This window comes from Hypomesus nipponensis, chromosome 19 (assembly GCF_054491055.1).
Source record: "Hypomesus nipponensis isolate SF chromosome 19, ASM5449105v1, whole genome shotgun sequence".
Taxonomy (NCBI): Eukaryota; Metazoa; Chordata; class Actinopteri; order Osmeriformes; family Osmeridae; genus Hypomesus; species Hypomesus nipponensis.
The window spans coordinates 14,957,501-14,983,914 of NC_140379.1; the positions used below are offsets into that span (position 1 = coordinate 14,957,501).

The 26,414-nt window shown below is 42.3% G+C and overlaps 1 protein-coding gene across 1 annotated transcript in view; it reads right to left on the bottom strand.

Moving 5' to 3' along the window:
* Positions 1 to 25,426, bottom strand: part of cdh8 (cadherin 8) — a 56,372-nt gene extending 30,946 nt beyond the window's left edge. Inside the window, exons 1-2 of the mRNA XM_084681825.1 lie at positions 25,169 to 25,426; positions 1,937 to 2,231 (exon numbers count right to left, since the gene is read on the bottom strand). Of these exons, the coding sequence (XP_084537951.1) occupies positions 1,937 to 2,231; positions 25,169 to 25,426 (553 nt within the window). The remainder of the gene's footprint in view (positions 1 to 1,936; positions 2,232 to 25,168) is intronic.
* Positions 25,427 to 26,414: the final 988 nt, after the last annotated feature.

Below are 26,414 nucleotides of genomic sequence, written 5' to 3' on the forward strand. Positions count from 1 at the left end.
AGGGTGGTGGTGACATTTAGTGTTCAGGGGGTTGGGAGTTGGAGGTCTCCATCTCTGTTCATGGAGATATAGTGACTGTGTGGAGGTGGTGGGTCTGACCATGTATTATCAGACATGATTCAACTGATGGCCTTCCAGAGTACACACTGTGGTTAGAGGATATTACATATATTATGTAGGTGGGTCAGTCTAGGCCTGAAACAGACAAGAACACACACACACACACACACACACACACACACACACACACACACACACACACACTGACACACAGTAGCCATTCTCGAGTCCAACCTTGATCTCCCCTTTCTCATAATGCACAACAAACTGTTGCATTTTTGAGTTCACCTTTTTTAATACTTTTCAGTTCCCTGTTATTGTCAAAAATTCATATCCCAGACACTATTGTTTTTATTTTTTCACGACTGACTTTATTGGAATTTCAAAGCACAACAAAATGAGAGCAAACTATCAGTGAGTTTTATATAAAATCTAATTTAGCTGTGATAGAAACAAAACTTTATTGTAAAACACTGTGATTTATGAATCTGAGAAGAACAACTGAGAAGAAAGACTTATTGTTTGTTTGTCCGAAGCTTTTGATTCCTTCAGTTACTGTAATGCCACCACGCATAAAAACTTAACTAGATGAAAACAAAATATGGAAAAAAGCCTTTCAAACAAACAACAGAAAGTGTTGTGAATGTTTAATTAATCAGTAGTGACAAAAATGGAACAACAATCAACAAAGAGACTGACTTCCATCTTTTATGTTATGCATTTCCCTGAGGCAAATCACATGACTCCATCAAGCAACTCTTCTCCCTACCCTCATGCTAGCTACCCCCCCTCCATGCCCTCAAATCCCTCAGAGAAACAAAAGTACTAAAGCTCAGAGCCAAAACATCAGAAGAAAACGCAGCAGTTGCAGCTAGTTTGTTCATATAAATAACAGTAGGAAAAAAGTTAGACGGAAGATCGCTCATCACACTAACAAACCACCATCCAAATGCTAGTATCCCTGCATAAAAGTGGGTAACCAAGGATGTACATTTCCCATTTTACTGAGGTTTCAGTTGAGCCATTCCATTGAATGTTTACAATTCTGGTTTATGTGAAGGTTAGGGCCACTAGCAAAAAAAGCTTTGTTGTTGCTCTTATAATATCATGTCCCAATACAAAGTGTAGCAATCTCTTCAAAGCAGTGTTTTAACCTACAATTGTATTTGCATAGTTCACTATTTTCCCCATGGCACATGGCCTTTTTCTTAACTTAGTGGAGAACCGTCTTGTTTGATCACACCTCAACTTGTCAATTTGATTTGGAGACCAAATAGAACCTATCATGATAATTGCTGTAACAAGCAACGTCAAACAGAAGCAACTTCTGTTTCTAGTCAGAGTGGCAGAGCTGTGAAAGGATGCATTGCTCTCAATCTAACTATTTTAGTAGTGGACCCTCACTAAAAGACTCCCACAGTGCCAAAGTCAGGATAGGGAAACCTTGAAAACAAACTACTTAATTTGTTTCTGAATAAGGTACATTGTGTGTGTGTGTGTGTGTGTGTGTGTGTGTGTGTGTGGGTGCGTTCATGTGTTTGCAAGCTTCTTTTGAAACATGGGATCAAACAGTGGGCTATGTTTATGAATTCCTGAATATATTACCATACTCTTAGTATGCTATGAACATTTGTAGTTGTTTCTTTCCATATTGTTGCTGATTTCACTCCAAATGTATTTGAGATGTTCTCAGCAGCAGTTATCTTTTGCTAACACATACAGTAGGGACAACATGCAACCCACAGAGGTTGCACACATTCTTATTACTAGTCTAAACTAAACTAAATCATGTTTACAGTTCATGACTCGAATAGTAAACCCAGGTAACTGGGTCTGCAAGCAGTGAATAAAAAGAGAAGGTTGTTATTCTACTTACCAACTGCTGACATCTCCGGGACTGAGGCCTTGTAGGGCCCTTCAATGAATTGTGGCGGGTTGTCATTGATATCCTGAACCTTGATGATGAACTCAGAAGGCGGCTCCAAGGGTTGGTCTGTTTCAGCGTTGATGACCTGTGCCGTGAGAGTGTACTCGGCCTTCTCCTCGCGGTCCAGCCTCTTCATGGCGTGGATGTCGCCTGTCATCTCGTTGATGGCGAAGATGGTGCCCGCCCCCTCGCCTGCGAGGACATACTTGATGCTCTTGCCACCAACATCCAGATCCGTGTGGAGCTGGAAACGACAGGGAGAGGTGGAGTTTAGGGTGTGGCTCTGGTGTGGCTCTTCTGCGGGAGAATCGTTAAGACCACCACAACCCTAACACTGTCGACGCAGAAACAAGGACTATGGAGGGTCATTTAGAATTTGATGAATTCAAACTATTCAAACAGCGTCTGCGTAAGTTGAGTCATGGTTGTGGTGGCAATCTGAATTTCATCTGAGGCTTTTCACAAACCATAACTCCCCACAAGAAATAGAGCAAGGTTTAATACTACCGTAGTAAAAGGCGTGGTTTCACTTTAGATACTGCTGAGGGTGGTCAACAACTGAACAGATACTTATTGAATCTCAATCCCAGATACACAAACTGCTGTTTGTGATTTACCCGTTTAGTAGAAGGTTGTCATACAACTTCAAAACGGCTTCTTAGTACTCCATGATGTACATTAGCACTTAGCTGTGACTGCTGTAACAAGCCTCTAGGAACAAACGTTTTCCAAGCACACTTTTAAAAAATGAAGCCCGCAGAGAACAAAGGAAACATGGACAACTGCTTTTATAAGTGGGTCATATTCTGTGCGTCTTCATCTCTTTCCAAACAGGTATGAATGTAAAAAAAAAGAAAAGAATAGCTGCGCATGCTAAAAGGTGAATTGATTCTGTTTAAACCTGTTTTTACATTTGTATTCTTAACTCACAACATGGTATGCTTGTAAAATGATGTTTCTCTTGATAATGGTGTGAACCTATTGTGGTGAGACAGGATGCAAGTGCATGTTTGGAAGACAGAAAATTATATATATTAGAGAGAGAGATACAACGAGAAGAAGCTCAGAAAGAATAAGAAAGAGCTAGACAGAAAGAAAGAGACGGAAAGAGAGATTTCAAAGGTGGAAGAGCACATTTATATTCTAAATACAGTTAATACAGGAAGTGCATAAGTTATTATATCCCTAGGTTCTTGATCCCCAAGGTAGTTGATTGGGTGTTGCAGAATGGGAAAGGAAGAGAGAGAAACGTAGAACATTTGGAAATGTGACAAAGTTGCCATCAGTGTAAAAACACAGCTGGAAGTAGAGCTCTTAACAATTAGTATTTTTTGCTTTCATTAAGATCTTTCCATCTTTGTGTCACTCTCTTTATCACACACACACACTCACACATATATTGGAACATTCCTATTCAGCAGCTTCAATTCCATTTACTTCCCTAGAATTTTCCAGAAGCATTCTCCTGAGACTGTGTTTGGGGACAGAATAACAAGGTAAAATGTGTGTACGAAAATCCCGACCTCTAAAGCCTTGGCGATTGTTTTATAAGCCTGCTTTTATGCATATACTGTCTCTGAGGTGTTGTTCGTAGACACTGACAAAGCACATTCGCTTAAATTGTCACACCTTGCACTTTTGTTTTCCTAATTGTGCCATCATTTCACATGAAAGATGTAGCTCATTAACACAAACGCCTCACAACATCCTGCACACTGAGAAACCCTTTAAATGAGCCCAAATTGATGATGGTCTGTCATTTTTCTGTGTGTGTTTGTGTGGAATAGGAAGAGAGTTTGCGTGTGTGTCCGTGGATGAGAGTGATTGTGTGTGTACAAGTGAGGAATAGAGAGAGAGATTGAAAAAAAAGAAAGAGAAAAATATAAATAAATAGAGGGAAGGAAATATAGAGATGTGGAGATTTCGAGGCACATATAGAGCAAGGTGAACTGGGAATACAACAGATTTTAGACGAGATAAAACATTTCAAGTAGTCATCATTACAAAATGTCACTCTAATCCCTATCTTGTCTCTGAAAGGATGCTAAATGTCATGTGCTGAGTGATCTTTACTCGTCCATGCAGAAGAAGTGATCATCACAGAGTGCAGCTATGTCGTTTGGGGGCAATGACCACCACCTATTGCTTATTATCCATGTCGCTAGGGCAACTGGAGGAACAAAATATCCTATAACACCATCCTCCAGTACTGTAAACATAACCATGTGTGAATGCTTGAAGCTGTAACCTCATCAAAAATTCTGTCATATATATATATTTCTTTTTTTTAACACATGGGTATGATGTCTGTCAAAGCAAGAACAAATCACCTATTGGATACTGACCGTGTATCAATATGACAGCTGTGCAGAAGGAACACATTGGAATGATGAGATGTAGTCCCGCACTAGTATATCTTTAAAAGAAACAAAACACCTCCACATGTCAATTAAACATCTAACCATGACGCCCTTCATCACACAACCCCTATGGCTCTCTTTCTTTCTGTAGCAGATCATTGATGTACATTTCCTGAACCTTGCCTCCTGACGATTACAGTGCTCCAATCACCTCCGTGCAGCCTTGCTCTTACTGTCAGGCCGCCCCAGAGGAAATATGTCACTCGCTGCCTGAGATGGGCTTTTACAGCAATCGCTGGAACAATCAGTGTGTCCTAATGAGCAGTGTCCCCCCCACCCAGCAGCACTACCAGCACCACCGCCCCCTCCCCTGGCTGCAGGCTCCACACTCAAGTGTAGCGTTAAGCTCTACACGGAGAATTAATGATTCTACTCCTTGTCAGGGCAAGCACAAGATAGGGCATGTGCTCCTCCTATCTGCAGAAAGCATGAGTGAAGGGGGAGAGAGAGAGAGAGAGAGAGAGAGAGAGAGAGAGAGAGAGAGAGAGAGAGAGAGAGAGAGAGAGAGAGAGAGAGAGAGAGAGAGAGAGAGAGAGAGAGAGAGAGAGAGAGAGAGAGAGAGAGGGAGAGAGCGAGAGAGAAGAGAGAGGCCCTGTCACGGTGTGAGGCAAGGTGTCATCTGGTGTCTGCCATGCTGGAGTAGTTTCTCATCTGAATCCCATCTCAGGGTTCAATTAGCCCAGGGTTGGAGTCAGAGAGTTTCCACCTAGCACGCCGCACCCCTGGAAGTTCTGTCAAACAGACAGGCCCTATTAGAGGCCAGGATTTTCACACATGCAGATGTGTGTGTGGGGAAAAACCTTAACCTGGTGACAGTATTCTAAATTAATCCCCATGGAAGACTTTGGGGCTTGTCCTTCTGCTCTCAACCAGGAGTATGTACTTAACACCATCCATATTTGTTCATCATTGAAAATAATGAATTTTAATTTGCATTTTTGGAATTTGCGAAAGCTACTTGGACACTACAATATTTCACAAATCTTACTTTCAGAGAGTTTCTCCCATTTACCTCCTTGCCAACAGAGTGGAGTGCACGCTGAATGGTTTGGCTCAGACAGAGACGCGTGAAAACAAACACAAAGCTTGACTTTTTGAGTCACAAGAAAAACAAAAATGGAGCTCAACAGTAAACAGCAGCTGGACGCACTGGACGAAAAATATATATTTTTTAAACAAGGAGGCAGCAATACACTGAATATGGTTTCACACTGGTCTGGGAAACCCAGCCAACAGAAGGCGATGAGAAAAACAACTAACCAGACAAAGTGCTTCGGAGCCTTCCCATTCATGTTTCATACAGGGTCTTTAGGAAATACAACTGATTGAACCAAAGGAAAATACCCAATTCACCTGGTTTACCAGAGTAGCTTTCATTGGCATTTACTGATTACTTTCTTAGCCTAGCTCACACTCCAGATCACTGCAGGGTTTATAGAAGATATCTATATGTCTGGATGGCTCTCTGCAGTCCTCAGATGTTATCTCTGACCTGCTCGTGGTTCACGAGCACCAATGACAAGCTCTAACCCCAAATAGGCCACACCCTGGGGAGGATGTTGTCTCTGACCTGTAAAATAGATACATCTGCAATGGTTAATTTAGGACACAACTACACTGTCATCTGCCAGTGCAATTGCAATATAAACACACTGGAGTGATAACATGTTGAGGTAGCAAGTCAATGTTGGTGTCATGGGACACATCTATTACTCTGTAGGATGCCAGTCCATCCTGTAACTTGCTGTGATTGTAACAGATTGTCACAGAAGCTAATTCTGTGAAATCGGACTACAATCTGTCCTAAACTAGGCATCGCCCACTATGGTGCTGTGGATCACACACAGACCTCTCAGTTCAACATGAGAGGGGTATGCCATGACATACTGTATGTCAAAAAAGTAGGCTACGCTGAACTAGGCTAAATAGCTAGAAGGGGTTTCTTTCGATAGATTTAGAGTAAATCAAGCAGTCTGGGTCATAGTTGATCCATCTCATTCTCATTTTTGGTGACTTAATTTGTTAATTACATGTACATGAATGATATTTAATTCTAAATATTGCAATAACATTTTGAATGTAAGGAACAGATGGCTCCATGCATGATGTATGATACACTTAGCTATTCTTGGGAACAATTTTCCCCCTAGTCTGTCTCATGAAAGCACCATTTTATCAAATCAGACAGAAAGTCTGGAAACTCAGTGAAGTCACACTCCGCTGGGGACAGGTGTAATAATCACCGTCCTAAAATGTCTATACTTCCATCATGGAGAACTACAGGGTATGAAGAGTGGGTGGAGTAGGTCATGTGGGTTTACCAAGCAAAAGAAAGAAATACAAGAAGAAAAGGGGTTGTTTGGGATTTGAACCTCAGTCAATAAGGGTGCATGTTGTTTTAAGTGGTGGTAGGCTGCCTCCAATCTATCTCTACCACTGCCATCACATTTACTATTGTTCCAAACAAAAGCCTCTCCAGATTAATTCAAAGTCTTAAAGTATTACAAAGTGGATAGCTGTAGTTTAAGAGGCGAATGCAATCAAAGTAGTCACTGATGAAAAAAATATTGTTGGTGCTAACAATTCCTCGCAGAGCACACACAAAAGCTAGGTACGAAGCAGAGGTATTAAAGAGTAGGACAACAGTCACCGACCACCGCCCCTTGGTTCTCATGAGAGTGTGAAAGGAGCCTGCAATTAGTCTACATGCTACACAGCAGGTGAAACCCTATGTATAGAAAACTGATTTCTCTTCAGACGCGGAAGGTAATTTGGGTGCCTTAAAAAAACAAAATATCTATTGTATTCAATCAGTTTTAAAGATTTCAGAAGCCACTACCCTTCTTTATTACATGCGTAATGTATGTCATAATTACTCAAGACGACATGATCAATCTACTATTGATGCCGGCACACCGCTGCACTCTGCTTTGTCAAAGTAATTGAAAATAGGAAAAAGAGAAATACTGTACTGTTCTCTTGACACCATAATTATATCAATTCATCTCCTGGCATGTGCATTCTGCGAGGAGTGGTTTAACCAGCAGCGGGCCAAAGCCAAGAAACCCCAGCATTATGTAAAATGTAGAGAAAATGGGAGCGTAACAGGGAAAATGAGTTTGGAGATGGGGGGCCGTGCTGAAGGAGGCCTGGATTTGAGATTGAACCTCCTCCTCCACTGTGTGATTGGGCAACCTGCGAGCCCTGTTCATGCCCCTGCCTGCTGAGTGGAGACGCCAAACACAACAGGCATAATCAAGAAACAATAGTTTGTCTCTTTTGTATATTCCTGACCTAATCAAATCAGAGTTAGATTGATTTCACAAGCCGCAGATGGAACCTGCAGCACATCTAATTTGACGCAAGATTTTGTGTATGATGGAGTGTTTTCTCTGTCCAGATGGCACAGCCTGGGTTTTTGTAATTCATATTTCAACGCATAGGTTTTTTTTTTTGAGTACCTTAATGAATTAATGCATAAATGAGACAAGAGAGGATCTAACTACCACAGTCTGTTTGGGAAAACATGAATTGTGATCTTCTTGTTAAATTTTTGGAACACATGGAAGTGCTTGAGTAGGTCCAAGGAGATGGTGTCTGTTTACACAGTGTGCTCTCATAAAAAATGAAAACATGCAAAATTGTAGGACGCTATCAATATTAAAAGGTTGTGAAGTGACATTTTCCATGATAGGACCATATTTTATATTTTATAAGCAGTAGCGTAGTCACTTTTGCAACAGATTGTCCTCAAAATAGATCTGATAGTAACCGGTTCAATTCCAAATTCATTTTGATAATGAATGAACAAAGCTAAAATAGGAATCAACATTATTGGAAGGGCGGTGCAGCTGGAGTGGTGTTCGAGGCTCCGGTTAATTTCAGCAGGAGAGCATTCCACGGGTAAACAGCTTCCATGTTACAGCAAAGTACAATGTATAAATTAGCATAATTGGGAGACACACAGAGCATGATTCTTTCTTTGGGGCTTATTCTTCATGCAGATGTGCTCCATGGTGCCTGATCAGCTGTCAGAGTCATTGTTTTCAACCTGAGACGTCTCACAAATGAACCAATTTTAGAGCCAAGGTGTCGCAGTTGGACAGGTTCTTGGTGCTAAAAAGCTATGTTAGACAATTGTGTTTCCGTTGCAATATGAACAGTAAAATCAATAATTCTGGTTATTTTCATGTCCAAAATGAAATTGTTAGACGACTTCTAATTATTTCATTGAGTTCTTCTCCGAACATTCAGTTTGGATTTATTTAATTTTTTTATCAAATGGATGGTGTTTCATTAGCAACATCGTTCCCGTCTTTTCTCACATTCTACCTTAAGAGGCTTGGTGTTCCTGAGTGTCATTAGACATGCAAATAACAGCCCATCTCATTGTTCTTGGGATTAGAAAATATGTGGCTGCAGCAGTGACAATTACAGTTCTTCACAGCATCGCCTGGCAGCTCCCTGCAGATGGCCAGGAGGCCGAGGATGCCCCTGAGTCAGGCAGCCTCGTTGACGCAGATGTCTTGTCGAATGTAAAATTACACAAGGCCGTGTTTTAAGATGTCACATCACTTCACGCTGGACAGCAACTACACGTTGAAGTGCTGGCTGTGTGAGTCATGTCTATGTGTGCGTGTTTGTGTGTGTGTGTGTTTACACTACTGAAAAAAAACAGAATTAAGGAGGAATTGGAGAAAAGAGAGTCATCGCCCTCATTTTCTTCTGAAGACAGCACAGGTATTCTGTTTTGCCTCCTACCCCCCCTATTCTAGGCCCAGTCTTCGCAGTGCATTAGCGTTGTACCTCTAAGACACAGCACAGTAAGACAATACCACCATACAGTATGGAGGAGCTCTCAGGATTATATAACATTACCCTTTAATGAAATGGATGAACTTTTTTAACTGTCAAAATACTATAGTACAGACAGGGTCCTGAAAAGGCAAATAAACTGCTCTATTTTGGGGGGCAACACAGCAGTCCATACAAAGTTCAATTAAATATGTTCATAATGCTCGGAGTTGGAGTCATTTATTTCCCCCCAAGGAACAAGAGGCGATGAACATGGAAATTGCTTCTTATAACCCATTTCCCTGGTTGCCATCTGCTCATTTTAAAGTTACCCCGCTTGGTTCATCTATCCTATCAAAATCTATGAGAAAAAAATTATCTATGAGAAGAAAAAAAAAATCATATTTGTCTGTTAAAAGGTTACCTAACAGAAAGTCTGAAAACAGGTTAGGCCTTTGGGGTATTGTAAATGTAAGATCCAGCAGGTGAATTAGGAGTTCTTTTTTTAACCATGCAAACCAGCTACATCTGTGTCAAAAAAAGAAACTGGATCCTCAATGCGGCAAACGTGACAATGAAAGCCAGAGTGGATGTGGGTGGAGTGTGTGTGTGTGTGTGTGTGTGTGTGTGTGTGAGACAGTAGTAGTCGTTAACCATCTTACTGCAGCAATCTGTCAGATAGGTGAGTAGAATACAGGGAGAGTGACTTTCAGAAATGTTCTGTGTCTCCTGTCTGCTGTTTCACCTGTCCTTTCCTGGGATCGTCCATCGCTAGTGTCAATAGAGATTTCACGGCACAGTGCCGGTGAGTCAGCCAGCCTCAAATCTCCCCCTACCTGTGATTTACATCAGAGCAGAGGCTCATGGGGGATTTTCCATGCCAGTGAGGCCCTGAACCCCATGGCTCAACATTGCTCTGCAGCACACACTGCTGACTCTGGTACATTGGTGACTACAGCATGACTGCATTTAGCTGCTCCCTCTTTAATGGCAACAAACGAACATACTACTAAATAAGTCATATGCTAATAAAAGAGGATGAGATTCAGGCCCTGTTTTATCATGTTAATATTTGACCAAAAAATGCAGGAATGATACATGGCCCTGATGTGCTATTGGACGAGTGGTGGTGTGTGTTTAAACAACAAAAGTTTTGCAATTGTGGTGCGGCCACTTTCTCAGCCAGGTGCAAGGCAAACAAATGTGGAATTCAGACAAGCCATTTGTCTTTCATAATCAGACAAAAAAAAAAAAAAAAAAGACAAGCACAGGTTGCCATCCAAGCAAGTATTGGCAGTGTGCATCTAGCCATGTGTGTGTGTGCATACATGCGTTTGTGTGTGGGTGTGTGTGCTTTTGTGTGAGTGCTGGAGGATGAGTGCTGGAGGAAAGGATGGAGGGTGAGGGGGTAGGGGGGTGTTGGGCGTGTATGGGTGCCCCTTCCCTATTACCCCTGACTAGGAGATGGATGCTGGCTGTCACACCTGCCTGACTTTGTTCCCGCCAGATGCGGAGGGGTCACAGGGAAAGCACCCAAACACTCATCAATCTCCACCACTGTCCAACATTGCTTGGGCCCCAACAACAGCCTCCAATATCCATTTAGTCACTCCAGATGCTTTCGAAAAGTGCTTACATACACAGAAGCAGGGTGGCACAATCTAATGACCTGGAATACCGACATGGATGGATACATTCTTCTCTAGGCGTTAGGAGGTGATGATTTTGCAGTTTATCTAAGAAAATATTTTGCATTTAAAAGCATGTAAATAATTTAGTGTAGATGAACCCCCCCCCGAAAATATGTCAGAGAATATGAATACATTTCTGAATGCGAGCCAGAGTTCTGGTCCAATATCCTTCTCTGTTTGAGGTGTCCTGTAATCATATAACAGGAAGATGTTTGTTTACGAGGTGCTTCACTTCTCCGACGCTGTAACTGCTGGCGCTAAAAAGACTCTGCAACAATAATTGTGTGAAAATACATCTTTCTTTTCGTTCCACCCTTCAGCTCCCACTCGTCCTTTTTAATTCTCTCCTCTTCCTGGGCCCTCCTGGGGCCTGGGAAGAATGTACACAAACTCAACAGACGCATCAAGAAGGGGTTTTGTTGTTTGCATCTCGCCAAAGAAATCATCACAGCATGTGTTTCTCCCCTCCACACACACTTAATTGCAGGGAATCTGAAAGTTGGAGAATTCCCTCCCGTATACTACATCTGCTTTGATGCTGTCACTCACACCCTGGGCCCTTTTGATTAGCACTTGTTTAACACCGCCTGTTCATGACCAGGGTAACTAGACACCATTACGAGAGCAGTTCCTGTCCGCCCAACTGGGTCACCATGCACTAGACTTCCAGTAAGAGCCGAGTTGTACGGTTGGGAACCAGCGAGCGCGGATGGTACTTTGAAGACACTGTGGAGAGGAAGAATGATGTTAGCAAGTGAGGGGGTGAGTGACTGAGTGAGGAAGTGTGCAGGTGAGTAAGTGAACGAAAGAAAGAAAGAAAGAAAGAACAGACAGACAGAGAGAGGGTAAGGAGGCTGGATACAGGGAGACAAACAGGCAGACAGGCAGACCTGGAGAAAGAAAGGATGGCAGAAGAAAGGGCACGACACCGCCGCAACTAACACCATCTCACTCCAGTTCTGAGAGAAAGCTGCTGCCGGAGGACATTTTCTGCAGTGTCAATGTCAAACAGACAGATGACTAGTTCTACAGTGGCTTCCTGCTCCTCTCTGAGACAGTTCAGTCATACTGTCTGGCAGGAGAGGAGAGGAACACAGAAAGAAGGAGAAGAAAGGAAATGAAAAGGGGTGTGGAGGAGAGGACAGGGGTGGGGGAGAGAGGAACACAACAGCGGAGAGGAGAAAAGTAAAGGAGACAAAAGGGAGGGGCAAGTTGAAGACAAAAGACAATAGTAGAAAAGCAGAGATAGTTTCAGAGATTAAAGGAGGAGATAGTCCCTCAGTTATTAATAAATCATTTTGTTTTCCCCCAACACAAATTAATTAATTAATTAATACATATGCAGTGCAGTCACTTATGTTAGGTTCAGGCTTTGCAGTTACGTGGTCAGGGTCAGTGTTTCTTTCTCCAAAAGGCCAAGAGCACAAGAAAAAGGGTTGCACTTTGTTGAAAATTAACTTTGAATTACACTTTAATGCCTCCTTCCCTGTGTGTGTGTGTGTGTGTGTGTGTGTGTTTGTGTATATTTTGTGAATTGGCCATAAGAACTGAAGTATAAAGGAAAACAAAATCAGACTTTAAACAAATGCCAGCCCCAAGACAGTACACGCAACAAACAGAATATTCAGGGGGAGGGAGAGAGAACCAAAAAATGGATGGAGATAAAAATATCTTGCCTGCGAGAATTCTCCATTTGCCAATATACAACACCCGCTCACACAAATCAAAGTTTGCCACCAATTTGCTCTTGTTGAGATATCTGGAGGGAGAATGTTGTTTGTCTCCCTGCAAGCGTGGCGGTTAACCACTCTGAAATTAAGCCTGTGACAAAACGCATAGAGTTATTGTATTGGAGAGGAGGCATGCCTGCTCCGAAGAGCTCTATTTATACTTATCAATACTCATACATTAGGTTTCATTTACAAACCGCATTAACGCCTCTAGCTAAATCCCCCCCCTTAACTGTCATCCCAACCCTCATAAATCTAGAGAGTATCCCCCTGTTCTCATCCCTGCAGTGTATAACAGGCCCACAGTTTTCAATTTTTGTAGTGAGAAAAAGACAGGGGGTAAAAGGCTCTTCGACTATTACATCTATTCTACTTTATTACCAGTCTTTTGGGACAGTAGTGGGCAGCTTTGTTGCCTGGCTATCTGTTTACATTTTCTCTACAAGACTATATTGGAATCATAATTGTGTTCTGCAGTGCCTTCTTTAGGTGTCTAGTTCTGTTCAAAGGTCCTGTGGTCCCACAGAGATGAAGAAAAATGGAACCTTGTTTGAGCTATTCGATTACTGGGGAAGAAAATGCAGCTTCACGCGGTTTCTCCTCTACTGCTCCTCCTCCTCCTCTAGGTTCCACACTCATGGGATAGGTGATATTAAAGGAGGGCAGGATGGAAGCTGACGCAAACATAAAGAAAATATGTTTTGGCAATTAGGTGCTGTTGCAGACATAGGGAATAGTTCTCTGGTGGATAATTATGAATAAGATAGACCTAATTACGGAATGACCCTGGTGTGTCCCATGCACACAGCATAGGGACGGGTTAAGGGGTATTAATTGCTTATTGACTTTTGTGACTCTCAAGGTTAAAGGGGTTACAGTGCTGTTGGGATGGATGCTTTGAGTTTCCTTGGATGAGAGCCATCATTGCACACAATGTAGGCTCCAAAATGAAATAGCCTTTAGCACGATGGACAAAACCCTACCCATTCCCAAAGGCATTGCAAAAAGGTGTAAATCGGTCGCAATTACAACTATTTCGCCGACGTGCTGCCCAGCAGGTTGCTACACAGAAATTGGTTGGGACAAACATCCCACTGGGAATTTCAGTGACATAAAAAGAAAAAAAAAGTATTGGTTGGGTGTGCTGTATATCATTAGGCTCTGCAATTTAATTATTCTTGAAATGTAATGCATTAAAAAGGAGTCAAATCATATTCACCACACGGTTTGTGAGTCATTAAAATGCACTGTCGCCAACCCACACAGCAACTAAACAGGGAGGTGGATGGAGCACTAACTGGCGTGATCACCAGGAGTGTGTGAACTTCCATGAAATAGCACAGAGCTGAATGACAGAGCTCTCTTTACGTTCACCATTACCATGCTATGAAAGGGGAAAACAGTTTTTAGACACTGTTGGTTTCCAGCTTATAATATTCAAATTTCTCTCAATAATATCCCTCTGTCAATGAGTAATTACTTGCTTGGCAATTTGCTGTGCAAAATGTTTATTGGAGAGAGAGAGAAGGGGAGAGATCCATATCGGTTTGTTCATCTGCATATGCAAATGATTCCAGAGAGAATGGAAACCAACATTGGTGCCATCAGCATTTCAGATGCAGAGAACAGTAACACAAAAGTCCAGACTGCGAATTTGGAGGAAAGTCTTGGTCTAAAGGCCTGAAGCATTTTTCTTTTTTTCTTTTTTTTTTTGGGGGGGGGGTGTAATTTCAGAAGCAAAAGTGCCGGAATTTGAGTTGCAAGCCTTTCCATATGTGCAGGAGGATGGAGGTGTGTGTGTGTGGGGGGGGGGGGGGGGGCATTATGGATGAAATGGACTCTGAGCTAGCTGCACCATTAGCCCTTCCCCTGGTATTCCAACACGTTTTAGACCCCCGTTTACTTAACATGCAGGATCCGGCCCCTCGATTTGCCTCTAATCAGCTGATAAGACGAAAGGCCTTTTCTGTAGCCCCCCGAGGGTGAAAACCAAACTCCTAATGGTCATTAGTAGCAATTATGTTAAGTAACTGGCACACCCAGGCCCTGGGCTCTCTATGTTGGCCGTGTGGGCACTCGCTCGTCTCTCTGACCAGAGGGACCCTGAGAGCTGCTGTTCCACTGCACTCCAGGATACGCTATTGTTATCAGCCGGGGCCGGGCACGGCGTTCAGACGATAAGGGAGAAAGAACTTAGTTTCCTGTGTGATGAGCCGTTCAGATTCGGACGCACTCTGATGGGCCGGTGTTATTTGAGCCACATTACGGTTATCGGCCGAGGATCTGTTGCGTTCCCGTCCTGTTGCTTCGGTTTGTGTATGTGTGTGTGTGTGTGTGCTTGTGTGTATGTGTGTGTGGGGGTATACGCTTGTTAGTGTGCTTGTGTGGTTTTCATCATTTTAGATACATACAGCTGTCGTCACTATCCTACATTGTGATAGTGAACAACAATTCCTGCGCCCTAAGGGCACATTGAACCTCCAGTGACTCCTGCAGAGGCATGAGACGGTACCTCCAAGCAGCTGACACAGCCCTTCTCAATTGGATTCTGTGGGGTTGAGATTTTTATGCAAAACCCAGTTTCCCCTCTCTCCGTTTCTCAGATCAAACGCCTCTGCCCTAATCCCAGTAGGCCAACCTGCAGAGCGTGATCCTTATCGACAAGTGCAAAGCTAGTGCATAGAAAGTGGGATCCTATTACATATGCACCAAAAAAAAATGTTTGGCACGCAACACCCTCACAGCCAGTGATGCAACAAAGGATGGAATCCCTTCTCCCCTGCATTGTAAATGTTAGCAAGTAGTGTAGGATAATCCAACTATGGAGATCTACCCCCATTCTTTCATGATCCGGAGTGACATACACTAAGCCCCCCCACCCCCTCCCACCTAAGAAATATTATCATTGAGTTGTTGGGTTGAGCATAATCCATTTACAAGTACCTTGTGGTGATTTGTACATGCATCCTCAAGCATTTCTCTGAGAATGGTATTTTTCGGTAAGAAGTGTCAAATTAGATTGGATAAACATTATTACCAAGATGAAGTCAAAAGGGAAGGCAGCCGCGATGAATAATTCAGTAGAAATTGTAGGTAGTCATAACCTCTGTTAATTGCCTTTGCTTCAATCCTATCCACTGTACAATCAGATGTTGTCAGCCAGTCTTATTATCCAGTACAAGGTAGGATGCATGTTACTACAAAGCCACGGCTGATTCCTAACCTGATAAAGTTGCACATGGAGCTCAACAAGCAAGGATTGGGACTCAGCAGAAACTGCAGCGTTTGTGATGATACTCGCTTTGAATGGGAAGAATATTGTCTGAAGTCTTCTCAGACTATCAAACACTGGGAGAAGTGTGGAGGAGTGGAAGATATTGTGACAGGTATCAAAGCCAACCAAACACAGACACAACTGGAGTTATCCGCCCCCCCCCCCCCCCCCCCAGCCCTACCTTCTCCAGCTGGGTAAGAGGCTTGACCATTGTCTGAAAACGAATGAAGAGGCTGTCTGTTGCTGTAGCAGCATAATTACACATCCTAGGATATCAGTACGGTATTTATGAAAACGGCACACATCAACAAGAGGAAAAGGTCATTGGAACAGATACAAGCTCTGACATTAGCATTTTCACTGAGCACACTGTCAGTCTCCATGAATAGAGTGATAAGACAACATGACATGATCTCATTTTTGTGTGTATGTGTGTGCGCACACGTGTATTAAGGAAATATTGTATAAACATAGCATTTCTTAGCATTGGTGATATAGCATAAAGTGGGACCATGCGAAGATTCTCAAAAGTAATACAATAGACAGTAACAGAGAGAGAGTGAGAGAGAGATAGAATAAGAGGCACAAGAGCAAGACAGAACTGAAGAGAGAGGCCCACGTCACTCCATCGATCCAGCTGTACTTTACAGTCAGTTTGTGGTTTGTCTTGCTGTGATCTTTATAAAGATACTGAGTCATGCAGTACCAATCCCACCACAACTGAAAGGTACATGTTTCCTGAGGTACCTGTGACATGCAGTTTAGCTACACATCTACAGTTCATCTTACCATAGTACAATGAGACTATTCAAGGAATATGTTCTCGGAAAAAGTTGCAAGGAAGAAGTCCGTAAATATAGCCAAGGTTGTCTTGCTTGAAAATATGGTTGAATTTTAGTGCTAGAAACCAAGGTTCAATACTTTGCCATCTGATCCCTCTTCGACTCAGTTTCATGTTAGCTACAAGACAGTAAGTTGACTCAGGTGTACAGGGTTTCAGTTTACTGTTGTGTAGTCTGCTGTTAGAAAATCCTAAATCAGACCGTTAATCTTAGTAACTTGTTTAGCTTTTTAAACTATTATTTACAATTTTAAACAACCGATATATATATATATATATATATATATATATATATATATATATATATATATATATATATATATATATATATCACTAAAACAGGGAAGGGTAGGATCATATATAATTGTATTAGATTTTTTTGCATTTTCACATCTGTCAATGAAAAGAATAACATATAAATCACACTGTTAGAACTTGGATAACATTGTATTTCCTTCAAAAAGCATTTTGATAGTTTTTTGCTCATTAGTGTTCCTGTAATCCATCTCATTTTAGTTTCATGTGTCTTAAAACAGAGACGCTGACTTTACACATACAACTGATAGATTACAGAGATAATATTGTTCTTGGATAGCAATTTCAACCTACATGCTCAGTCCAGATTTAATTTAAGCATTCATGATTCATCAGGATTTTATATTACAACTTCTGAATTTTTCATGGACACCCCTCAAGCCCGCACACCGATGCATTGGAAGAAAAGAATAGATGAAATATCTGAACAAATCTATCGGTTTCACACAGAGCAGCTGTGTTACTGTTTGTGGCCGCCAGGATGTAGATTCATTCCATTTTGTTTACAGTTAATCTTCATTTTAGGAGATTTAGTGTTGAAATCCTGTGTGTGCCGTGGTGATGCAAATATGTTTTGGATCTGTTATTGAATATGTTGTCCTCAGATAGGAGTTTGAGCAGGGCTAATGACTAAAGCCTGCGTAAAGTTTAGTGTTGATGCCCTTTGAGGTTAGCCGTGCTCAGCCAATATTTTGCTGAGATTTCTTTTTATACTTTTTGCACAAAAAAAGAAAAAGGATTATTGAACAGAAATAATTAATTAGTGATAAAGTTCAGAAGCCCAGCCTGTTGGAAGCTGACTGCTTTCTGCGATGGTAGCATGAGACAACACGGCCCATTGATTGTTTATGGACTCTTTCTCCCTCCCTTTTTCCTACTTTAATAGCCCACCATGGCAGCATAACATAGATTAAGGTTAGCACACTCCCCTCTTTCCATCCACCACGATTACCATCATCTTTAATACTAGAGACGGGTGTAGACAAGGCTCTTCAAGCAAATGCCACCTCCACTGTTTATGTCTCCCTACTTTGTTGTTATTTTGGTGCAAAAGGTTGAGGGTGGGGGGTGGGGGGGGTGAAGAAGGGGGGAGAGAAGAAGGGCTGAGGACTGTCATCTTTTAAGTCCCAGAAATAGGTTTTTCTTTCCTCCCACCCCCTGCCTCTATTGTCTTCTGTCCCCAGCCCACGTGTGCTCCTTGCTAACCGTGAAGCCAAATGCACATCAAGTCACACAATAACAACATCCATTCTTAACAAGATTACTCTGCAGTCCCCGTTTGGCTTCTGGGAGAAGTATGGGAAGAGAGGCGTGGGGATAAGCCTCCTGCTGGAGCCTGGAGCTCTACATAGTTTCCACACAGACACAGGCTGCTAGGCCATCCGTAGGAAAGGAAGAGGGGAGAGGGGAGCCAAACATCTACTGTAGCTACCCTACCAAATACTGGCTCTGTTTGGAGGGGATACAGCCTGTCGTGATGAACTGTGACAGAGACATAGGCCAATTAGTAGGTTTTAGCTCATTATAATCTCAGATTTGAATAATCAGATTTGAATAATTGTAACCTCATTGCGGGCTAAGTGGTGGTGTGTGCCCAGTGTTGTTGTACATGGCCTCTGTATTCATGCACATTAATCCATAGAGGTCTGAAACCACGATCACGTCGCTATGTCTACGCCACAAAGAGACGTTGAAGAACAAATGTGGATGTTTAGAGGATTGAGAATTTAAAGGACCTTAGATCCAAGAAAATATTGGGAAACAAATCAGAAACGATTGAAACGTCAATGAAAAGAGTGTGAGATTACAGGGCAGTAAGCCCTTTCAGAGTCAGTAAACGGTCGGCTATGTTGCTTGTATATAGAGCAAACCAACCCAAAAAAAAAGAACAAAAACACCCAAAGCAATTCTCAAGCCAAGCATTACAGGTGAACTGCTTAATTCCAATGATTAGTTGGAGCGTTAGTTCGGGGCAGCAAGCCAGGCAGCCCCGCTTGGCGGTTAAACCCTCCACCTCCGCAGAGTAGGCAGGCCAGGCACGAAGTTCCAGCTCAGCCACTAAAGAACAGGTTTACCATGGCTGCCAGCTCACAGACACTGATGAGGGAAAACTAATCACAACCAGATATACAGAAACACAGAGACTTTCATAGTGAGACGCACACATTTACACACAAACACGGACACACTCACGAGAAGAGTTTGTAATAGAACAAATGTAGACTGGGGTGCCAGAGGGTGTAACATAAAGTGGCTTGTCATCCATGGATCCCAAGTTTTGCTTGCAGCCAAGAGCAACCTTTAAATGTTTTTTTTTAAAGCTTAAATTGTCTATTTGCAGAGTAAACACAGGCGTATGAATCATGCAGTCCTAACGCACAGGAACTCCATCAAGTTCATGTAATGGTTCTACTGCTAAAACAGTAAACATGTAATTGATATCTGGTGCATGCAGAGTGATTATTTGCTTCACTGCCCTGCTGTAATTCTCAGAGCCTCCTGCATCTTGGAGACTTCCTCCTGTTTCTAGAAGCCTGTCTGGTGGTACACATACTGTGGCCATTGTGCGAGGGTAACAATGAAAGGATGGATTGTCGATTCCACGGCCAAGCCTTGTGTGTGTGAATGTGTGTGCGTGTATCTGTGTGCACTTGTAAATGCAAGTGTGTGTGTGTGTGTGTGTGTCATTTCCCAAGAGTGCCCATAAAGGTAACAACTCAGGGTCATTGTTGTACAGCAAAGATGCGCTGGCTCCTAGTCTTGTCAGCGAGCATGCAGTTTTTTTTTTTTGTGTGTGTGTGAAAGAAAGAGGAGCAGAGAGAAACAGAGAAGGGGAGAGACTGAGACACTGAGAGAGAGAGAGAGAGAGAGAGGTGCGGACAGAGAGAGAAATCCTGCATTCGTTCAATGTGATCCTGCCTTGTATACATTTTTTATGACACAACAGGACATATGTTAAACAGCAGGACTGAGTGTCTGTGTCTTCAATGCTTACCTAAGTCTACAGTATACCACTGAAAGCCTAGCGTACACGGCACAGGTAGTGCTGTTTAGGTTACGTGTATGCAAGAATGCAAGAAGATTCATGAGTCTAGGGGAAGAAATCTCCAACCAGTAGTTCCCTTCAAGAGCTGTTATTTATTTTATTTTTTTACATTGGTTGTGATGTAAGGTTAGGGTTAACACTTACACGATCCATACTGCATTTATTATGTCAAATTGCTATCGTTGATTGTGGGCTATGTCGGGTGCATGCAGCATACACTTTCCACATACTCACTCACTCCATGAATGGAGTGCAGAGCCTGGAAAACTCCAAACACAACTTGTGTACCTGAACTCATATCATTACCCTGGTGCTGTTGTAAGATCTGCTTTAAGATCATTTTTGTCTGTTTTCCTCCAAGTCCACCAAACACACACACACACATACACACACACACACACACACACATGTACGCACAAACCTTGTTAATGGGAAGCAACACAACAACATAAGGCCATAGACAACCTGTCAAGGTCTTCCAAGGAAGCACTAATGTGATCCCACAGCTCAATCAGGGCTCCCTGCTCTGGCCCAGTGTTTTATTACAGCCACTGCAGCTACCAAGAGAGAGAGAGGGACGGCGGCCATGGTCCAGTGATATAAAGACCTTGTGATATATACTACCAGCAGAAGGTAGAAGGAATGTTTCACAAAGTAAAGAGAGAGAAAGAGAGATAAATAGAGAGAGTGAGAGAGAGTTTCCGGGGCAGTAGACACCATTCTGTTGTCGTAATCAGGGTAAGTTTGCGTCATTTTAGCACTTTCCGCTCCGCCTGTGTGTAAAATGTCCATCTCACTGATGCTATCAATCATTAGTGAGAAGCCAACTAATACTCTGGTTTACGCTCCTTCCCTATCCATCAATCAACACTGGATATCCACTTCAGCTTGCCCCTGCCCCGTCCTCCTAACCTAAGAAAATGCAGATTAACGCGTGCGATCGTCTCAGATCAGAGCCTTCATTGACAAGGATAAATCGTGGGGGGATCAGGAGAGACATCTTTGATCTGTTAAACCCCCCTGTCGTCAGGAAGCTCCTGCCTGGATGAAGCTGTCGGCCCGGGCACCGAGCTCCCAGAGCAGGCTAGTCTCGCCGCCACGCATTGCTGAAGTCAAACGCACCGCGGAACTTTAACACCGCCAACTCCCACTCTATTGCCCCTGAGGGCAGGATTTCCAAGGCTCAAGAGTCCCACTCACTTTAATCACCCCATCACACACTGAAAGGAAGCCAATCCACCACAACCGACAAGTACACAGTACCTTATGGCACTGGTATTGAGACTCATATCGCTACACTGTACTGATGTATACTTTTGGATGAATACCAGAATATCTCGAGCTTCCAAAAGGTTTCATGAAGGTTTGAGTCTGACATGCTGGTCAAGACAGTTTGGTAGCTATGGCGATGGAGTTTCTATTCTATTCAGAATGAGAAACAACTGTGAGAATCAGTAAGAACCAGAGTGTAGGAAATCTAGACCCACACTTTTAATTTGTAACTGAAATCTACTATAGTATTAATACCATATCCGGCAGCTCATTCGCACACTGTCAAAGGGCTGTTTGGAGCATTATAACTGTTGTCTTCCTCACACACATGCAAGAGTAGATATTTCTAAAGACGTACCCATTTTCCTTTGCTGAATAAATAATCAAAGCTGTCGTCCATCTGAATTACTGTCAGCCTGTACAATTGGGTACTTCAGTGTGAATTGTTGAATATTAATAGAGTATTATCAATTCTCTTTGTCAAAAAACACATACAACAGTATCGATGATAAAAGCCTCGGACAATAAGACGAGGGATCAGTCAGAGACTCATCTCGTTTCTGTGCATCTGCACGACAATGAGAAGAAAGAGCTCTGTCATCACCCATTCTCCCACGCATACACCAAATGATATCCTAGAATCAGGGAAAGGCAAGCAACAGCTTCAGAGACAAAGGCCTACTGTACATTCTGAAATCACCATAAATCGGATTCCCTTTAAAGTAAACACAATCTAATTTCCCTTCACTGGGAAGAGCAGCGATTTGTTAAATTAATGTTCATCTAGAAAGGCTACACATTGTGAAAGTTAATAAGGCTGCTGGGCTTGCGAGAAAAAAAAAACATTGTAAACCGACATGCAGATCCTGATTAAATGTAATCCCACCGATGTACATACCAAAACAAAACATTTAGATCATTTGAGTGGGATCCTATATGAAATATTCTGCCAACAGAAGTGTGGAAAAGACAGGACTAGCAAACACAACCTGTACACATCCCTGTCTCACTTTACTGCAACATCAGTGTGCAACATGAACAAGATGTTCCGCTATTTTAAATATAACCCCGCACCTGCCTTCACTCATTACACTTAATGATCCGTTAGCCACGTTCATGATGAGTGATCCTAAAATCCCTCCGACACGGCGCTGGTCTACAGTACATCCCAGCAACAAGCTTTTCACAGCTGTCTCCTCAGCTCCACTTTAACAGGTAGTGCATTCCACTCCAACAGGACTGACAGCCACCGACGCAGATCCAGCTCACTGAATCACCGTGTCAGAATGAGGCGCTATAAAGAACAGCAAAAGAGTGCGCTGTCACGCCGGGTGACTGTCTTTAACACACACACACACATCCGGGTGCACGTGCACGCGGAACAATGCACACACACTGACACACACCAACACACCCTTGCCCCTCCTGAGATTGTGCCTGGGTGTATGATAATGTTCTCCTCCCAGTGGCAGCCGGATGTGCAGGGTAACTCCACTGCTGACAAGACAGGAGATAAATGTATAATTAAACATCAGAGTGCCGAGCAATAAAACGTAAAGGATGGAATGAGTCTAATCTTGGCTTGAGGTTTCTCAACCCACAACCACAGGCAACAGCGCAGGAAAAAAAATGAATGTGAATGACCCATTTGAATCACACCTCCTACTCCCTTTTGATTCATTTTTTAATTAAGCATAAGGGAGGGATAGAGAGAGAGAAAGAGAGAGAGAAAGAGAGAGAGAGAGAGAGAGAGAGAGAGAGAGAGAGAGAGAGAAAGAGAGAGAGAGAGAGAGAGAGAGAGAGATAGATAGGGGGGGGGGGTGAGAGAGAGATCAACACTATGCCATCATGCTGTAACACAAACTTATCTGTGATTTGCCAGGCATGCTTGAGAGTACTTAACCTTGTAGAAAATGCAGTTCATCAACATTGTGTCTAAAACACAAGACATATCCTCCCTCAACCTATAACTCTCCTGCTTGGAACCATTCCCTAACCTTCACAAGCTAATTCATGTCCTTTAATTAAACATTTTCCTTGTATCAAGTGAAATGTGTCAAAAAGGCAACAGTCCTTCAATCACAAATTAAAGTTTAAATAAAACTTTCTTTGTGAATACAGCAAGGGCCATTGTAGTTATATTGCCTACTGAAGCTAACTGGCGCTCTGTCTCCAACTGTGAATCCAATGGGCAATGCACTAGCCAAAAGCTGCATCAGTCTCATTTGGAGCTACATGTATACCTAGGAGAAGATCACACGTGTACCCAATATCTGTTTGTTTCTGCCTCCAGATGTTGAAGCCATTGTAGCATCTGACAGAGACTGCTTGATTAAGACTCTTTAAATAATAATGATGCACTTAACAACATTTCTGTGTTTGTATGGTATTGGGAAAACACAGGTGTAAATACCCCATGAGAATGGATGTTTAATTAATAAGACTCTATGCCATTTTGCACTGAAACAAAGTGATTATGTTTGGGGACATGCTGCCAAACTGAGAGCCATCTGACCCAAATTGCATGTCAACACTATCATTACCAACTCCTAGGACTGCAATATTCAAAAGATTTATCTTCCGTGAAAGCTTCAGTAAACAGTGCATGAAACCATGAACTGATGTGCTTAGGTTAGGTAAAGCTTTGGCATAACACACCTCTGGTTAGGGTAAGGCTTGGGTAATGTTTACCAATAATATTTACTAAATAGTGGCATTTGGTACCTGATCACACAGTATATATCCGAACTAGAAATGTACTAAAAAGGTAACAGTTTAAAAACCTATTACAGTGTATTTCGAACAGGCATGTCCTACTGCATGCATTTTGAAGACTTGAGAAAAGGCTGCATGTGTATCAAGGAATCTATGATAAGAAATGGTGTGACACAACAATACAAAAAGACCTGTACATGGCCCCTGTCACATTTTAATGGAGTTGTCAATGTGTATTGGGACAGGGAATAATTTATGTACCCAGACCAGTCAAATAAAAATCTGGCCTATCACACCAACTCCTCTTGAATGAGTAGCAGTAAATACCTATAAACATCAAAATACTCTAGGGAACAATAAATAATGGGAACCATAAATAAAGACAACATAAACTGAGACAGACAACTACAAAGCAATATTTGTGAATCACATTACTGCAGTGTCAAATATTATCTTTGCTGGCCTATTCTCTTGCCTATGGTGTTGCCAGAATGGTTGGGTAACGGAAAACGGCTGCCAGGTTTGTGCTCCCCAGGTGCGTCCTTGCAATGAGCTGTGAACAAGCTGCCTTGGCTGAGCTGGCCAGCGAGCCTCCCTGGATTCTGACTCGTCTACGCAGGCCAGGTACCAGGTGGCCTGCAGCCTCCGGATTAGACTGCAAGCCTCTTTCAACTGGACAACAATAGGAAATTATTCCAAAATATCTATATAATCTGTGTCTGTTCCCTATGAAAACAATAAGAACGTCCTGACCTCCTCAAATTTACAGTAAATGGTAGATTTCAAATATAAAATGTATCAGAAATATTGATTATGTTTCAATTTAAAGCAACACTGGTTAACCGTAGTGTGCTGTGAGTATGTTTCAAGGACACAAGGGTTAACAGAATGTCTTACAAGAGTATTTAGTAGCTGTGGACTTATACACCACATGATCCATCTAGTTTATCCCCTCGTTTGCTCCACTATGCCTTCTCCCTCCCAAGCCCCCTTCAAAAAAATGGAAAGAGCATTCAAATAGCTGAATTAATGTTTCCACATGATAAGCAAGCTTAATATACAGCTGACAATTACAGTACTCACCCTGCCAACTAAAATTGGATCTGGTCCAGAGAATTCCTCCAACACAAACATTTGATTCCAAACCCATCCTCTCTTGGCTCGACTCAGTATTCTTTGTCCTTCGAAGAGGCCACGCGCCGTTGCCGTGGAACCAGCTATCTGTAAACTTTTAGACTGCCCGATTATAGGTGTCATGGAGGTGTAGGGAACACAGGTAATCCACACAAGCAGCAGAGATGTCCACAGCTCAGCCAGCATCTCCTCTGAACGTTTTGGCATCTTTTTCTTTTCTTTCTTTTTTTTTTTTACTAGACTTTGTTTCCTCTGCACAATGTCAACAGCACTCTTCCTTAGGTAATGAACAGAGGTTACTTCTTCCTTCTCTGAGCGTTGGGGATCGCATTCATGGTGTGATAGAAAGGTCACTCATGAAGCTTGGCATGTCTCCATAGTCGATGGTAAGGGGTTGAGCTACTCAGTAGACCATCCATTTGGTGTTTAGTCCGTGTGAAAGACCTGGAAAGGGAACAGTCAGAGATTGTCTAGTTTCAATCATGTAAATCAGGAGAAAAATGCATGATTCAAAAAGAGGGGAACTACATAAAGATTTCCATGTATGAAAATCAATGGTTAGCTACGCCGCACATTTGACAAGAACAAAAAAATAAGAAAAACCTCACCATCTTTTGGGGATTTTGATTTCAGGATTAGCGGATATGTCAGTTGCTTGTTACAAGACACACCAAACAACTGCCAGTGTGTTCCCTGCTTTGACTGTCTGTTTTTATCAGACAATTGCAACTGCAAAGGCAAATGAGTGTGCCTCTGGTCTTGATATGAGCCAGTCTGTAGCATCAGATTGCTTATCTTTAATCTGATGTTCTGGAGATTACCCTAAAAAGCTTTTTTTCCGCAATTACATGTTTGTTTTTTTATGATTTTTGCATTCATAGTACATTCGCTAAAATTATGCTTTTCAGCAAATACCCTATCCATATGACTTCAGTGTTCCACATGTCAGTGTAATCGAAGCTTGATAAGACACTCAAGTCTAGTTGGGCTGTAGTTTGTACCTTTAATTATCCAAGAACTGCTCATTGTGATCATGACTGATCACGACATATTTTCAACAATACCTGTGATAGCCATACTGAGAAATCTTAAAGTTAACCGATTGGCCAGTTCAAATAAGACTCTCAAGGTTAATGAGCAACATTTCTCCTATTCAGATAGGCTGTCTACACTTTTGCCTATTTTGTTTTACTTG